A 17,774-nucleotide genomic window follows, 5' to 3' on the forward strand; every position below is an offset into this window, starting at 1 on the left:
GGAAGCTATCATTGCATCTTGTCTTCAGGCAGAGGGGCTAACACTATATCCTATGTACTGTCCTCTTATAAATGGAAGCTATCATTGGATCTTGAATTTGGGCAGAGGGGCTAACACTCTATCCTATGTACTGTCCTCTTATAAATGGAAGCTATCATTGGATCTTATATTCGGGCAGGGGGGCTAACACTCTATCCTATGTACTGTCCTCTTAGAAATGGAAGCTATCATTGGATCTTATATTCGGGCAGGGGGGCTAACACTCTATCCTATGTACTGTCCCCTTATAAATGGAAGCTATCATTGAATCTTGTATTCAGGCAGAGGGGCTAACACTCTATCCTATGTACTGTCCTCTTATAAATGGAAGCTATCATTGGATCTTGTATTTGGGGAGGGGGGCTAACACTCTATTCTATATACTGTCCTCTTATAAATGGAAGCTATCATTGGACCTTGTATTCGGGCAGAGGGGCTAACACTCTATCCTATGTACTGTCCTCTTATAAATGGAAGCTATCATTGGATCTTGTATTCTTATTGGCCTACAACTACTTTACCGTGCACTGGGGATGTCAAGTCGCCCCTTCCGCTGCAGGAATTGATGGAAATCTCCGCAGTTGACGTACTCCATTCCAAGAAGCACAAGCCCCTAATACACAGAACAGAGACAGAAGAATGATAATGTAGATGATAAAGTTACCAAATGATTGGAGCTTCTACACTCCTACTATACAGAACCCATCATCAGTTATCGCCTCATCACCATAGACATAGACTACATGAAGACGGGAGGATAGGACAGGTATATTCTGTATGATGGATCAGTAACCCCTTATTGGTGATATTATAGTTACAGCTGGACACCGGACACAGGAGAAGTGTGACTTATTATCTGCTCTCTATGTGTAGAATATTCTCTCTATACTAGTGCAATGTATATACTGGGATACATGACATCACACATTGCTTTCCATGTCCCAACATTATAAGATGTCATTAAGAGTGACATCCATAGAGTGACAGCTCCCCCTATTGGTAGCTGCGCTGCATGTAGACAGAGTTATATCCTGTATTATGTCAGGAGAACAGAGTTCCCCTATAAAGATATATTAATAAATTGTCCAGCCTGGAATTATGGAGCTAAACACAGATTATTTTTCAGCCCATAATAAAGGCATCATCCAGTAGTAAGAGTAGAAGGTATTCTGTTCTCCTTATGTGTCAGAGGGGCAGACGTTGACAGGCAGCTAAACTCTTTCCCAGCAATTCATTGACTCAGGAGCGATGTCCAAACTTGAACTTTTATTGCAAGGATAGTGTGAAAGTAAGAAACAGAGAGATAATGCGCTTACTGTAGTACAGCAGCGTGTAACAACACACTACTATACAAAGCTTTGTAATCATGTGCATTATATACAAGAACATGAGCACAGAGATGATGAGTGGAGATAGACAGGCACACAGGAAGATGCTGTCCTATGTGTAACAGGCATGGCCACTGACTGGTGTCTATAATAGCCGGAGACATGCAAAACACCACCATATGCATCAACATAGAAACCTACAACGCTAGATGGTCATTTGTACATACCAGCCATGCTACCGTAGGCTCGGATGAAGACGTTGTGTTTACATACTGCTTGTGTAACAGTACAATCTGAAAATGGCTGCTACAAAGCGGACTTGGTGATGTCAGCAAGTTCATAGGTGATAGATACGGTGGCTCTCATGGGACATACAATGGATTGTAGGCTAGCTTACTTAAACTACTGCAGAAAACAGCCACTAGAGGGAGCTATCACAACATTAACACAGAATACAGTAACTATATAGATGAAAGACTGCCTATGGCATGACAGAAGGAATAATAAATGTACCTTGGTCTGGAAAGCAAATTCTCCATGGAGAAGGAAGGGGCTGCCAGATGCAAGTTGTAACACCCGCCGCTCCACCGTCGCGCGCTCCTCTCCTTCGGCAAGCAGGTCTCTCTTGGCGATGACTTTGACAGCAAATTGCTGGCGAGTGTAGATGTCTTCCGCCAGCACCACCTAGAAAAACATTATTAATGAGGGATCTTCATGAAATGTGTTGGGGACAAGAAATAATCCATAAGTAACAGTAATGTTACTACACATTTACATGTAACTGTTAGTCTACCCTCCACGGCTCCAATCCATGTTACAGACTCAAACTGGGGATTTGTATTTTTAAGGTGGTATTCCCAATATGGAAACGTCTTCTTATCCTGTAATACACATCCAGCAACAACAGGCTCAGCAGATTCTGTTCTTATATTTGCCTATTTTCCATAGAAATCATTAGTTGGCAATGATTATTGTGACTTAATAGATTTTCTAGGACTTGCTCAGTCCTCATAGATAAATTTACCGTAAGGCCGGGATCACACAGTTTTTAGATCCTTTTTTTTTAGCTCAGCCCAGGAGTGGACACAAAAGAAATAAGATGCATCAGTATTGTCTTTATACCTTTTGGATTCACTCCTGGCTTTGGCTCAAAAAACGGAGCCAAAAACTGAATCAACATTGTCTGTGTGATCCTGGACTAATGTTAAAATTTGTTTGCAGGTAATGAAGGGATTTTATAACATATATTTACTGTAAAAACACCTTCTTTTCTCCTGTCAGATATATTTTGGCTTGTGACTGAGGTCGTAACAACAAAAATATTCTGTATTTCAGTGCAGGGACTGACAGAATGATCCAAATGTTTGTAGTAAGTTCCCATTTAAGTTAACTAGCAACTAGCAAAAATTGCAGCCTCCAGAACTAAAATGATTGTCATAAGGATGGGCAAAGATGGCAGAATGTGCCAGTGCAGGAAAAGCAAGGGCTCTCACTCGGTTGTGGCCTGTGGATAGGCAATAAAGGTTGCGAGTAGGAAAACCCCTTTAACCCCTTAAGAACACAGCCTGTTTTGGCCTTATAGTCACAGCCCATTTTCAAATCTGACATGTGTCAGTTTAGGTAGTAAAAACTTTGAGAGAGAGCATGTGACCGGATATAGCATCCATGGCCGCAAGTCGTCAGGTTTACTTACCTCCTGACGCCCGCAGCCATGGATCTGCGAGCGCAGGTCCCCATCTCCTTCCTAGGAGACGCCAGCGCTCACTTCCGCTCCGGTCTGCTGTGTCCAGTAGGGTGCGCGCGCACGCTCGTGCCCGCTCTTAAAGGGCCAGCGCGCACATGTAAACAATCACTATCATCAACTCACATAATTTCCTGGACTATAAGTGGGCCACCGCCCTTCTGATCCTTGCCTGAGCTTTGTTTATCATATCCTAGTTTGTCTAAGCAAATGGTCTACTAGTGTTTTCCAGTTCCAGTGTTCCCTCTTCCTGTATCCCGTATCCTGCTCTAGTGCCGTGCTGTGCTGTAGTCATGCTGTGCTGTATCTGCGCCTGTCCTGCTGCTCCACGCCTGACATTTTCCCGCTGCCTATTCCCAGCCGAGCCTGCCTTGCTACTGTCTGAGCTGCCACAGATACCTTATACGAACTGTGACCTGCACCCTGTTGGCCAGCTGCCATATCGCGGTATGGCCCAGTGGTTCCACGAACCCAATGTGACACCGGATGTGACGGTCGACAGGCTCCTCCTCTGCAATGTCCTGGCTCCTCCTCTGCTCCCCCGCTGCACTACATTGATGCTTGGTATCTAGCACTAAGCCCCAGCCTCTCCTGTGTGATGTGGCCGGTACGCTGCCTTTCACAGGCTCTGACATCGTCGGTGCTCAAGCTTTGGTTCCCGGTCCTCCTGCTTGATGTCTGGGGCAGTTGTTATGGTCGGCTGTAATAATTAAATGCACACTGGTGCCTGGTTCTGGATTTCCTGCCGCTAATGAGTTCTGGCTCCCCTGTCTGTCCTGTCTCTACTGCCGCTTTGGATTCAGCATTACTGCATTATTGCCTTGATCACCTGCTATCTGGCAAGTGTTAGCACGCCGCACTAAAGCCTTGTACAAGTCCAAGAACAGGTCCAGGAATTCAGGACCGGGAGGGGGTTAGAATGTTCCTGTTAGTAACCACTGTATTGTCTATGAAATATTATACATGTTGTACCTGTCTTGAGAACAGTTTGAGGGCTATTATTTGCAGTTTTTGAATTAATATCACATAAAAGGATTTCTGCTTGAGAAAGCAGTATAGAAATCGTTGAGTCAAGTGGTTAAAAATTACTGATACTGCTGATTACCTTTCTCCAAGAGGGACTGTGTTCAGTTATTTTTTCATTACTTATTATGCATTGGCGAGTGTTCTAGTCTTTCTCCTGGCTAGATTATACACCGGGTATTTGATATGTCTCCAAAAGAAACAGGACAAGGATGGCGCTCCAGCGAGGGGGCGATCTGGGGGTAAAGCTGCATCCTCTAGGATGGACAAGCTATCTTCTCCCGCTCCTGTGACCTCTAGAGGGAAACAAGGCAATTTGGAAAAGCATTTTAGCCCAACAGGAGAGGAGTCAGGGAGTGTGCATGGAGAGGACGATGCTTGTCTGAGACTCCAACTATGAAGGCAATATTGCAGACTCTCAAAAATCTAGAGGGGTCCATGGTGGATTTTACCCCTTCCCGACATCTGTCGTATATATACGGCGCACATCGGGTGGGGGAGTATGGAGCGGGCTCACGAGCTGAGCCCGCTCGTAGGACAGGTGTGTTACAGCCGACACTTCTGGGTAACCAGCAGAATCCCACTCGAGCATGATCCCACTAGCTTAACCTGTTAAATGCTAAGGTCAATATCGACCGTGGCATTTAAATCACTGAAAACAGGGGGGGTGACCCACTGTAGCGTTCCAATGGCCCCCCCGGCAGAGAGATTGTGGGTGCCATTGGTTTGCATGGCAGCCTGGGGGCCTGATGAAGGCCCCCAAGTCTGCCATCTTTGTACTACTATGAAGTATTGCAGTATATTGTGCAAGCGATCCAAAAATTGGTAGTTCAAGTTCCCTATGGGGGACAAGTAAAAAAACAGTAAAATAAAAAATTTTAATAAATAAAAAAATTCAACTAATTAAAAGTAAAAAAAAAAACTTTTCCCATTTCCCTCAAGCACAATGTAAAAAAAAAAATAAATGAACATAACTGGTATCGACTGTAAATGTTTGAACTATTACAATATGTCATTATTTAGGCCACAAGGCGAACGCCGCAAAACATTAAAACCTCCTAAAAACTTCCTTTATCCCCATATGGGACAATGAATTACTTAACCAGTTTGTAAAAGTAGAGGACAGTAGATTTTGGGTGAAGTGGGGTATTACGCAATTATCACTTTTTTTGTCAACGGGGTAATAAGAACCCCGGACACCTTACAAAGGGAGTTCGGTATTTTATCCGTATCCCTGTATTTGCACTATTTTCAAATAGTTCACGAGTGGGAAGTGACACGTGATAAAGAATGTTTTCAGATTGGTTCAGAGGAATTATTTATAAACCTGTATAATGGGGAACAGAAAAGGGGTCACTTCTTTGGTGTATCATGAGCTAAGTAGGTTTATGACTTGAGCTAGCCCAGTAGGGGCAAATTTAAATGGAAAATGGGGAATGGATTTGGAGAAGGATTATGTAGTCACATGGAGGGAGGTGTTCAAAGGAGTTAATAGTGTGTCACTAAATTATTCACATAAATTCTCGCAGGTTTACACCGTTTGTACTTCACTCCTAAACGTCTGTATAGCATGGGCTGTAGAGAGAATGATACCTGTCCTAGGTGTAATATAGATCAGGCTGATCTCATACATTTGATGTGGTGATGCCCAAAACTGCATGGATACTGCTTCTTTGTAATTGAAACCATTGAATCTATCTTAGGCATGGCTTTGGAGAACTCCGAAGGCTTAACATTTTTTGGAGACCCCTCACAAGTACCAGGGCTGAAGCAGAGCAATGACTGATCTTATTATTCAGTTGTTTGTTTTTGGCAAGATTACAGATTTTGAGGAAATGGATTGTAAAGAATCCTCCGGTAGTGACTGAATGGCAAAAGGCAGTATTTAGAGCGCTGCTCTATGAAAGATCGCACTATCTCACAAAAGGGAGGTCTAAATATTTTTATAATAGATGGAGAAGTTGGATTGACCGACTGTATATAAGGGACAAAGTTATTGCACTAAGGCCTCATGTTTGATTTTTTTTTTCTCTCTACTCATCTGCCTTGGCATCAGGAAAGGGATGGGTGTGTGGGGAGGGGGGTTGGGTATTGTATTTTCTTTTGTTTCTTGTTTATGATTGAATTATCCCAATAAAAATTAACCTGCAGAATGGAATAATCAAATCAAAAATATTATTTAAAAAAAACAACATTTGGAATGCTTTTATTTATCCACGCCGTACTGAGATTGTTTTCCCGTGACACATTGTACTCTGTTAGTGGTAAAATTTGGTCTATACATTCAGTGTTTATTTGTGAAAAACACCGAAATTTGGATAAAATCTGCAAAAATTAGTATTTTTCTACATTTATATGTATCTGCTTGTAAGACAGATAGTAATACCACGCAAAATGGTTACTAGTTAACATTTACCATATCGCTATTCTATGCTGGCATTGTTTTTTGAACGTCCTTTTATTTTTCTAGGAAGTTACAAGGCATATAACTTTAGCAGCAATTTCTCAAATTTTCAAGAAAACGTACAAAACCTATTTCCTTAGGGACCAGTTCAGTTCTGAAGTGGCTTTGAGGGCCCTATATAATAGAAACCTCCCATAAATCACCCCATTTTAAAAACTGCACCACTCAAAGTTTCCAAAACAGAATTTAGAAAGTTTATTAACCCTTTAGGCGTTTCACAGAAATTAAAGCAAAGTGGAAGTGAAATGTACAAATTTCATTTTTTTGCAGGAAAATCATATAAACTCCATTTTTTCTGTAACACAGAAGGTTTTACCAGAGAAACGCAACTCAATATTTATTGCCCAGATTCTTCGTTTTTAGAAATATCCCACGTGTGGCCCTAGTGTGGTAATGGACTGAAACACCAGCCTCAGAAGCGAGAAATAGAGAAATAGCACCCCAACATTTGAAAAGCAATTTCTCCTGATTATGGCAATACCCCATATGTGGTAATAAACTGCTGTTCGAACACACTGCAGGGCTCAGAAGGGAAGGAGTGCCATTTGGCTTTTGGAGCTCAAGTTTTGCTGGAATGGTTTTTAGGCGCCATGTTACATTTGCAAAGCCCCTGAGGGACTGAAACAGTGGAAATCCACTGAAAGTGACCCCATTCAGGAAACTACAACCCTCATGGAATTCATCTAGGGGAATAGTGAGCATTTTGACCCCACAGGCTTTTTGCTGAATTTATTGGAATTAGGCCGTGAAAATGAAAAAGCACCCTATATTTGTACTTTATTTCTTCTGAGTAGAGAAACATCTCATACGTATATGGTCATAAACTGCTGTTTGGACACACGGCAGGGCTCAGAAAGGCAGGAGTGCTATTTGACATGCAGATTTTTCTGGATTTGTTATTGGGCGCCATGTCGCATTTGCAGAGCCCCTGAGGTACCAGTACAGGGGAAACCCCTTAAAAGTGACTCCATTTTGGAAACTACACACTATCCAGGACATTGATCTAGGGATGTAGAGAGCATTTTGACCCCACAGGTGCTTCATTAATTTTATTAGAATTAGAAAATGAAAAATTAAATTTTTTCCAAAAATATGCAGTTTTAGTTCCCGATTTTTAATTTTCACAAGGGGGTAATAGGAGAAAAAACACCACACAATTTGTTAATCAATTTCTTCCGAGTGTGTCAATACCCCATATATGACCCTAAACTGCTGCTTTGGCACTTGGCAGGACTCAAATTGGAAGGAGCGCCATTTGGCTTTTGGAGTGAAGATTTTGCTGGATTGGTGTTTGGGCACTATGTCGCATTTGCAGGGCCCCTGAGGTACTAGAGTACAGTGGAAAGCCCCAAGAGGTGACCCTATTTTGGAAACTACTCCCCTCAAGCAGGGCCGCACTGGGACTGAAATTCAGCCCTGGCATTTGAAAGCACACATGCCCACTTGCTGCGTGGTGAATGTGAAATATATTTGTGCACTTGTAGGTTATGAGAAGGTGGTGAGTGCAGCATGATATAATATATATCATATAGTCATGGCTGTACCTGGTATTACAACTCAGTCCATCAAAGGCGTTATCCAGTTTCAGCAAATTAATGTTACTTTTTGTATAATTAAAAGTTATAAAATTTTCCAATAGAATTCCTCATGTTTTACGAGATCTCTGCTTATTGTTATTAAGAAAATGACAGTAATGCGTAAATGTATTTTCTTGAATTACCTAGTAGTGGCGGGGCACCGGGCAAACATTGTTTTCAGACCCCCCTGTCTGGCCCTTGCCGTAGGTCTTACTATTTTTGAGTATCCTTAGCTGTGTCAGCCGACCCCACGCTGTTACTGAGTATGAAGATGTGGGCAGGCGTACACAGAAATCACAAGGCCCACCAAGAAGGAAAAATGTTTACATGCACACTGCTAAATTACACCGCCGAAATAATAGCGTGTACTATGCCCAAATAATGCCATAGTGTACAGAACATACTGGGGGAATATTTTCTGGTGTAAAAAAGTCACAAATTTTGCAGCACACCATAGTTGTGCTAAAATGTGTGACTCTTTACTTTTCTCACTACTTTTGAAAAGGGGAGCGAATTTTAGCCAAAGGGGCGGGGCCTCCATCGGAATGACAGATTTATCATAATTTACGCAAGAAACTTGCTTAAATTCTGCAACAAATCTAGACCGTCTAGTAGCAGGCCTAGATTTGCATTTTTGTTGCACGGACAGCCAAAGATGTGCCAAATATTTTAGGTGGTATGCACCTCTTAACCCCTTCCTGCTCCTGGATGTACTATTAGTTCATGATGAGCGCATCGTTTGCGCTCCATGACCTAATAGTACGTCACGGGAGGAAAGGCCAATCTGGCCCCCTCTCGGCACATACAAGAGCTGTGACAACTGCTGTCTCGTACAGCAGTTGTCACAGCTCCTTCAGCAGGGAGTGATGGCGGTGGTCCCCGCTGAATAAGCCCTTAGAAGCCGCGTTCAATAACATTAGCGGCTTCATAGGAGTTAAAGCCCCATCGACGTCCCGCAACATGATCGCGGGCGCCTATGGTTGCTATGGCAACCAGAGGAATAACAATGGCCTATGCCATCTACGGAAGCCTTGTGGGTCCTGACAAAGTCAAGACCCACTATGCTTGCTGTCAGCGAGTAGCTGACAGCTCTAATACACTGCACTACACATGTAGTACAGTGTACTAGAATAGCGATCAGGGCCTCCTGCCCTCAAGTCCCCTAGCGGGACATAAAAAAAGTTCAAAAAAAATTGTGTAACAATAAAAAGATAAAAGTTTAAAAGTAATTAAAGTAAAAATCCCCCTTTTTTCCCTATCAGTCCTATATTATTAAAAAAAATAAAAAATAAACTATACATAATTGGTATTGCCGTGTCCGTAACGGCCTGAACTACAAAAGTATTTTGTTATATAACTTGCACGGCGAACGTTAATAAAAAGTGATCAAAAAGTCGCATGTACCCAAAAATGGTACTGATCGAAACTACAGTTCGTTACGAAAAAACAAGCCGTCACGCGGCTTTCTTGATTGAAAAATAAAAAAGTTATGGCTCTTAGAATATGGCAACACAAAAAGTAAATACGTTTTTATAAAAAGCATTTTATTGTGCAAACGCCATAAGACATAAAAATACTATAAACATATGGTATCGCCGTAATCATATCGCTCCGCAGAATAAAGTGAATATGTCATTTATAGCGCACGGTGAAAGCTTTAAAAAAAAGAAATAAAAAACAATTGTAGAATTGCTGTCTTTTAGTCGCCACACCTCACAAGAAATAAAATAAAAACTGATCAAAAAGTCCAATGCACCACAAAACCTCTCCAAACCTGATATGGTGCCTAAAATATATTTTAATAAAAAGGAGGCTCCAAAATCCTCTAGGTGCTCCTTTGCTTCTGAAGCCTGTGTTTCAGTCCATTAGCACGCTAGGGCCAGAATAACTGCAGAGTCTGGGAAATAAATATTGAGTTGTGTTTCTCTGGTAAAACCTTGTGTTATACAGAAAAAAAAAATCATAAAAAGGATTTTCTGCATAAAAAATTAAGTTTCACCTCTGCTTTACATTTCTGTAAAACGCCTATAGGGTTAAGAAACTTTATAAATGCTGTTTTGAATAGTTTGAGGGGGTCTAGTTTTTAAAATGGGATGATTTATGGGGGGTTTCTAACATATAGGCCCCTCAAAGCCACTTCAGAACTGAACTGGTACCTAAAAAGAAAGGCTTTTGAAATTTACTTCAAAATATGAGAAATTCCTGCTTATGTTCTATGACTTTTAACATCCTAGAAAAATAAAAGAATGTTCAAAAAATGATTTCAACACATAGTAGACATATGGGATATGTGAACTAGTAACTGTTTTGTGTGGAATTATTATCTGTCTTACAAGCAGATACATTTAAAATCAGAAAAATGTTATTTTTTCCAATCTTTCTATTCAATTTTGCTATTTTTCACAAATAAACACTAAATATATAGACCAAATTTTACCACTAACATAAAGTGCAATGTGTCATGAGAAAACAATTCGGAATCGCTTTGATGGGGGATTTTAATAAAATACTGCCAACTCTAATGAAATGTAATTTAGCATTTCTCCCAAGCATCCCAGTTTTTTTATTGCTTTTTTTGTAGGATTGCATTGGGAAAGGAGTCGTAGGCCAGGATCACACACTCAGTTTTGATGCAGTATTTGGTTCAGTAGTAATGGACACAAAAAAAGTATTTTCTCTATACCTTTCCTTCCTTTTAGAGCCACTTCTGGTTTTGGCTCAAAAAAACGGAGCAAAAACGGAGCAAAAAACTGCATCTAAATTTTGTGTGTGATCCAGACATTATACAAGTGTATCCTGCAATGTTAGTATCTGGGAGGGTTTGTGGGCATTCCTTAACGGATTGGGCAGGGCTTAAAATGTTGCGTGGGTGGGGAGGTATGCTGTAGTTGTAAAAAAAAACATGCAATGTGTGAAAATACTTTTACCCCCACAAACACCACAAAAAAGGCTCTGTAATCCCCCTCTTACAGTACACAGGGCCCATAAACCCCCACATACAACTCCTATCTCCATAAAGTACACAAACCTAATTAGCCCCCAGCACACAGTATCCTCTCATCCTTTCCCCACCAACATCACACAGAATACTAAACCCCTCCCCCGCCCCATAAAGCACAGAGTATGTGAAACAATGTCTCCCCTACATAACAATACTACACATGACCCTGCATCAGCCACTCACCAGCCCAGATATCTACAGAAGACTGTTCCAGTGTCTCCAGGTTGCAGATTGTTCTGCATCCTCCTCCTGCTGGTGTTCTTTCACTCAATGACAGGAAGCAGTGGATGTTACCAGGAAGCCTCCCCCTCCACATACGCCTGTGCAGCCAGAGAGCCCTCCCCTTCCATGTCCTGCTCCGGATTGTGTGCAGTCAGAGCTTCCCTCTTGGTAATTGGTGGGGCACCTGTCAGCTGACAGGCTTTCTACCAATCAGAGCTTCTGCTCAGTAAAAGGGTAACTCTTATCTGCCGACTGAAGCAGCAGCTCGAAGCATGACACAATGTCAGAGCAGCCTCCGAGCAGCAGCATAAACGTATTATCCCTGTCTCTCCCTTATGTAGTTCAAAGAGTGCACTGTGATGTTGGGGAAAGAGGAGAGCGGCCCATTGGGACACCAGCCCATCTGGCATTTGCCAGAATTGCCAGATGGGCAGTCCGGCTCTGCCCTCAAGGCATTTATCATTTACCTGTACATATGACAGGGCTTAGGAGTGAAAGAGCACAATGCGCATTTGAGGCCTATTTTGGTGATTTTCCTAGCACTGGCCCACAATTGCAGGGCTCTAAGGTCAAAAAGTAAAACAAGCCCCCAAATAGTGACCCCTATTTTGGAAACTACACCCCTTCTTAGTGAGCATTTTGACCCCGCATGTGTTTTTTTCACTAGAAATGGTGCAAAATGAAAAGTGCAATTTTCCACTGATATGCCATTTTAGTGCACAATATATTATACCCAGTTTGTGCCTCTGCTGACAAATACCTCATAAACTGTTAAGCGGGTTCTCCTGGGTATGGGAATGCCATTTATGTGGAAATAAACTGCAGTTTGGGCACACTGTAGGGTTCAGAAGGAAGGGAGTGTCATTTGGCTTTTGGAGAACGGATTTTGCTTGGTAGAACTTTTCTTTGGGGCAATACCAAATATGTATACTTTTTTTTTTTTTTTTTAATTCCTATAATAAAATACTTATTATGGGAAAAAAGGTGGTTATTGTTTTTTTAAGTTGGAACTTTTATTTTTATTTTTGTATACAACATATTTATTTACTTTTTTAAAACTTTTTTTTTTGTCCAACTAGGAGAATTGAAGGCTACATCACTGATCTCGATTCTAATACATTGCACTACCTACATAGTGCAATGCATTCAAGCTGTCAGTGTCACTCTGACAGCAAGCCTCTTAGGTCAGGGCCTAATAGGCTTCCGTACTTGGCAGACCAGGAGGCCATTGTTAGGCCTCAGGTTGCCATAGCAGGGGTGCCGATTGGCTAGAAACAACCTAGATGCCACGGTCGCTGTTAACTGTGGAATCTGATGGGCTAATGGTGGGGATCGGGGCTAGCTCTGGTCCCTGCCATTATAGCAGGTAGTCAGTTGTAACATACAGCTGATGCCCGCGACTAATGGCGCGGCTCAGCTTCTGAGCCAGTGCCATCTTCTTGGCGCTGACAGCAATCCTCTTAGGCCCCGCTTCCGGCAGGGCCTACTAAACTTCTGAACTTATCAGACCAAGAGACTATTGTTAGGCCTCCGGTTGCCATAGCAACCATCGGCACCCCCGCGATTGCGTAATGGGGGTGCCGCTGGGTTAGAAAACACCTAGATGCCGCTGTCGCTTTTGACCGCGGCATCTAAGGGATTAATCTGCAGGATCAGATGCTAACTCCGGTCCTAGCCGTTACAGCAGGGTGTCAGCAGTTATGTACAGCTGACACCTGCTGGTGATGGTGCAGGCTCAGATTATGAGCCTGCTCCACCATTGTCACATACAGTTACATGATGTTCTAAGTCATTAGCTGCAACGATGTAACTATACGTGACATGAGAACACTATGATATATAATTTCTATTGCTATATTTAAGGTTGCCTCCACACCTCATCGTTGGACCTGACAGGGTCTGCAGAAAACACTCTGGCAAGTTTCCATTCCCCCAACCGTCCTGTTAACCTGTAGATAACCTGTAACTTTGTTATTGCCATAATCATAACGACCCACATAAAAAGATATTATGTTATTTATGGCCTCAAGGCCCAATATTGCTACGTCCTCAAGGGATTAAAGCGCCCCTGAAGTTATGTCAGCCCCATTTACTGAAAGGCTATGTAAACCTTTAAAAGTGATTTTTTTTTTTTTAAATAATAAAAATGTCAGTCAATCTGTTTTGTGCAACTTTCAAATTATTTTTTTTATGAAAAAATATTTTTCGTTTTTGATAGACCCCTGTTCTATATCCTGTATACAGAGCAGCTGTATCTTGCACTGAATCCTGTACCCGTCAGGTCCGCAGGACTGACGGGTTCAGTGAAAGCGGGGATCCACCTGTTATCCATCACATCTAAGTTCATAACTTAGATGTGATAGATTACAGATGGATCCTGCATGCCGACCCACTGACACTGAACCAGTCAGAAAATACAGAGCAGCTGTATCTGAAAAAGTAAAAATAATTTTAAATAAAAACTAATTTGAAAGTTGCATCAAACACACTGACTGACATTCTCACGAAAAAAAAAAAAATCACCTTCAAATTCCGTATGGAATTTTGAGGCTGATTTTGATCTGCCTGCACACTGTTTGCCGTGGTTTTCGCGACGGGTTTTGCCCGCGGTCATTGAGCGCCGCGGGCAAAAAATGCTGCGAAAAACCCTTTGTCTGCCTTCCATTGATGTCAATTGGAGGTCAGAGATGTAAACGCCCGAAGATAGGGCCTGTCGCTTCTTTTGTCCGCGAGACGGTTTTTCAGCTTGCGGAAAAAAAACGCCTCCGCCTCCCATTGAAATCAATGGGAGGCATTTTCGGCCGCTTACAGGCGCGTTTTCCGACTTGGTTTCCGCGTCAAAAAAATTGTCAAAAAAACTCTGTGTGAACAGGCCCTAGCTCTGCAGAAAAAATGCTGGAGAGACTGCAGTCCCTTCATTCTATAGATCCTGGGGGTCCAAACTGTTTATCCCCCACAGTAACCTCGAGTGATTCTGATAAAAACTCTACAATATTTTGTACATCCATCTTTAGTTTTCTTCCAAGCCACCTGCAGCATATGAGGAGTAGTCTGCCAGTTTACCCCCGCTGACTTCTAGCACACTGAGTGACTACATTTCCTAGGATTCTAAGGCTCTGTTCACATCACGTTTGTGATGTATTATATATACAAAATAACTCCTATAGCAATTCAAATAAGGGGCTAGATGTTATCGAAGTAAAGCCTACTCCCTAAGGCTATGTTCACACGGAGTATTTTGGGGGAGGAATATCTGCCTCAAAATTCCGTTTGGAACTTTGAGGCAGATATTCCTCTCCCTGCACGCCGATTTTCGCGGCGATTATTGCGCCGTTTTTCGCCCGCGGCCATTGAGCGCCGCGGGCATAAAACAGCGAGAAGTACGCTTTCTCCTGCCTCCCATTGAAGTCAATGGGAGGTCAGAGTTGGAAGCGCCCGAAGATAGGGCATGTCGCTTCTTTTTCCCGCGAGGCAGTTTTACTGCTCGCGGGAAAAAGACCCCGACGCCTCCCATTGAAATCAATGGGAGGCGTTCTCGGGCCGTTTCTGCCGAGTTTTGCGACGCGGTTTCCGCGTCAAAAAACTCGGCAAAATACCCCGTGTGAACATAGCCTAAGTAACAGGAAAGGCAACTCCCATATATATATTTATACAATGGAGGGGAAAAAGGAGCATGGAAGCCATATAGTAAAAATAAACGGCTTTATTAACACATATGGACATACATACAAAGTGTTTAAAAGGTACAAAAAGGACAGGAGGACTCTATACAGTTCCGGTGTGAACACGATATGGCAGACTACCTATAACATATGGGGAGAGTATTGGACAGTCCAAGAGATGATTGTGAGGTATGGGTGGTAAACATAACTCAAGTGGTATCAGAGGAAGCACACCGCGAAACGCGCGTTGGGGTTCTGTGCACGCCTGTCAGACTTTCCTACTAACTACAAATGGGTAAGACTCTCCATAAGTAGAGGGGAAGGGTGGATTTATCAGTCTCTTGACTGATCATTACTTGTTACCTAGTTCTTGAATATACCTCTGTACACCCTTATGCACTACTTGCACAATGTCAGAGTATGGTAACTAGTTCTTATTATAATGTTTACCACCCATACCTCACAATTATCTCTTGGACTGTCCAATACTCTCCCCATATGTTATAGGTAGTCTGCCATATCGTGTTCACACCGGAACTGTATAGAGTCCTCCTGTCCTTTTTGTACCTTTTAAACACTTTGTATGTATGTCAATATGTGTTAATAAAGCTGTTTATTTTTACTATATGGCTTCCATGCTCCTTTTTCCCCTCCATTGTATAAACTTTTGTGATGTATGTTTAGGGTGTATTCTAGGAAAGTTCCCTGCATATACGCTAAATGTGTCCATAGGGTAACAATGGTCTGACGAAGGCCAAAAGAGTGTCCTGTTGGCTTCCGTCGAGCTGTAATCTGTCAGTATACCGAAAAAAATTTATGTATATAACGGAATACCATTAAAAAAAAACACATACCGTGAAGTATACGTTTTTTGTATGGCACCTGTCATAAGCTTCCATTTAACGTATCACACAGAGATCTGCTTTGTGCCGTATGTTGCTTCTGTGTCAGGCTGAGCAGACAATGTATGAGAAGAGAGCGGAGCTGGGTAAAGGAAGGTTACTGAGCCTGGGTAAAGGAGTTGTCCCATCAGAGGTAGCGCCTTTTAGATTGGAGTTGCCACGCCGATCAGCTGATCATAGCTGCTCTGGCTCCTGGCCACTTTGACAAACAGCTGATTTTGCCGGGGAAGCCGCAGCCAGCCAGACATTACATCTAGCAGCTTACATAAACGGACGGCTCAAATATGCCAGATCGTCTCTGTGTTCTGGCTCATAGAGGAGGATCCGGAGCGAGGGGACCGCACTCTAAGATATCAATATGCCCTGATATAGCATTTGGATAGGGGTTGTCTTCAAAAGACAACTGCTTTAACAGGAAAGCTGAGCCGAGGAAGGGGCTAGGGGAAGGGTGGCGGGTGTTCTCTACAGTGCAATAAGCAGAAGGGGCGACCTGGCTCCATTATTTCAGCTATAATGCAGAACTCCATAAATACCAACACCCTAATATAATATATTATCTTCACACCACACAAGTGTTCTGATAATATCATGCAGGTCTATGGAAAGATGTTCCTATTTATGCCATTTCCTGTTATGTTACATAAAGTGGCTCAAGTGGTGAAGATTAATTTTATGCCATATGGCGGACTCAGTGCGATTATATATTACATGGTCACATGTCACTATACGGTCCGCAATTGCGGTCTGGGCTCATTGAAATCAATGCCCATCTTGTGTGCACAGTCCGTGGCTGTGGACGGACTTCGGATGACACTTCGCGGCTCGTCTGTGCCGTAATAACGGATTGTGCACACCTCTACGGTTGTGTGCATGAGGCCTTAGTAGGAGTTGTTCAGATGGATGTTGATTTAGGTTGTAGTGTATTAGGAGCAGTAATTGTAACAATAGGTTTACATTATTCTGAATTCTTACCTTTCCAAAACTACCCCGGCCGAGCACTTGATGGAACGTTAATCTCTTGATGTTATCAGAGATTGTGCTGCCGGGGTAGGACCGCCCAGCACCGCTGTCTCCTAGAAAAAAGAGAAAAGGGAGACATTAAGAATAAGGAAAATTAACTTCACATTATTCACAATGAACAGGATTTTATTTATCTAAGCAGAGATTTATGATTTGGACAGGTTGGGGACATGCAGATACCTAGAATTATATTATTACTGATATAGAAACATTGAGGATCTCTGTAAAATAAACAGATTGTGTTTTTAGGACAATACTGAGAAATGGAGGATAAATAATACACAAGGACAGTAACAAAAAAATATAATACCTTCTAATGATGAGGACGCATTCTTTATATCACAGCTCTTTTACTTTACATTAAAACTTAAAGTGGTTGTCTCATGAAGACAACCCTATCCATATGCCCTATTAGAGTATATGGACGTCATAGAGGGGTGTCTCATGAAGACAACCCTATCCATATGCCCTATTAGAGTATATGGACGTCATAGAGGGGTGTCTCATGAAGACAACCCTATCCATATGCCCTATTAGAGTATATGGACGTCATAGAGGGGTGTTCTCTGCTTGGGACCCCCCTGTTTGAGCTGAAGTCGCTCCTGCGCTGGCGGACTCGATACATCCATGTATTACATAGACAGATATTCATCTGAAGAACTGCCATGTGATACTACTTTTCCCCTGTGGCTAACGCTGTAGAAGAAATTCTTGGATGGCTGTGGTCTAACTTAGAAAAATGAGCTGATTGCCAGGGGTGCCGGGAGCCAGACCGATCACCTAATCCAAAATTAA

The 17,774-nt window shown here is 42.3% G+C and overlaps 1 protein-coding gene across 1 annotated transcript in view; it reads right to left on the bottom strand.

Annotated features, from left to right (window-relative positions):
* Positions 1-17,774, bottom strand: part of LOC142750494 (protein kinase C delta type-like) — a 37,416-nt gene that overhangs the window by 17,486 nt on the left and 2,156 nt on the right. Inside the window, exons 2-4 of the mRNA XM_075859495.1 lie at positions 16,932-17,032; positions 1,881-2,051; positions 561-652 (exon numbers count right to left, since the gene is read on the bottom strand). Of these exons, the coding sequence (XP_075715610.1) occupies positions 561-652; positions 1,881-2,051; positions 16,932-17,032 (364 nt within the window). The remainder of the gene's footprint in view (positions 1-560; positions 653-1,880; positions 2,052-16,931; positions 17,033-17,774) is intronic.

The sequence above is a fragment of the Rhinoderma darwinii genome, chromosome 3, assembly GCF_050947455.1.
Source record: "Rhinoderma darwinii isolate aRhiDar2 chromosome 3, aRhiDar2.hap1, whole genome shotgun sequence".
Classification (NCBI taxonomy): domain Eukaryota; kingdom Metazoa; phylum Chordata; class Amphibia; order Anura; family Rhinodermatidae; genus Rhinoderma; species Rhinoderma darwinii.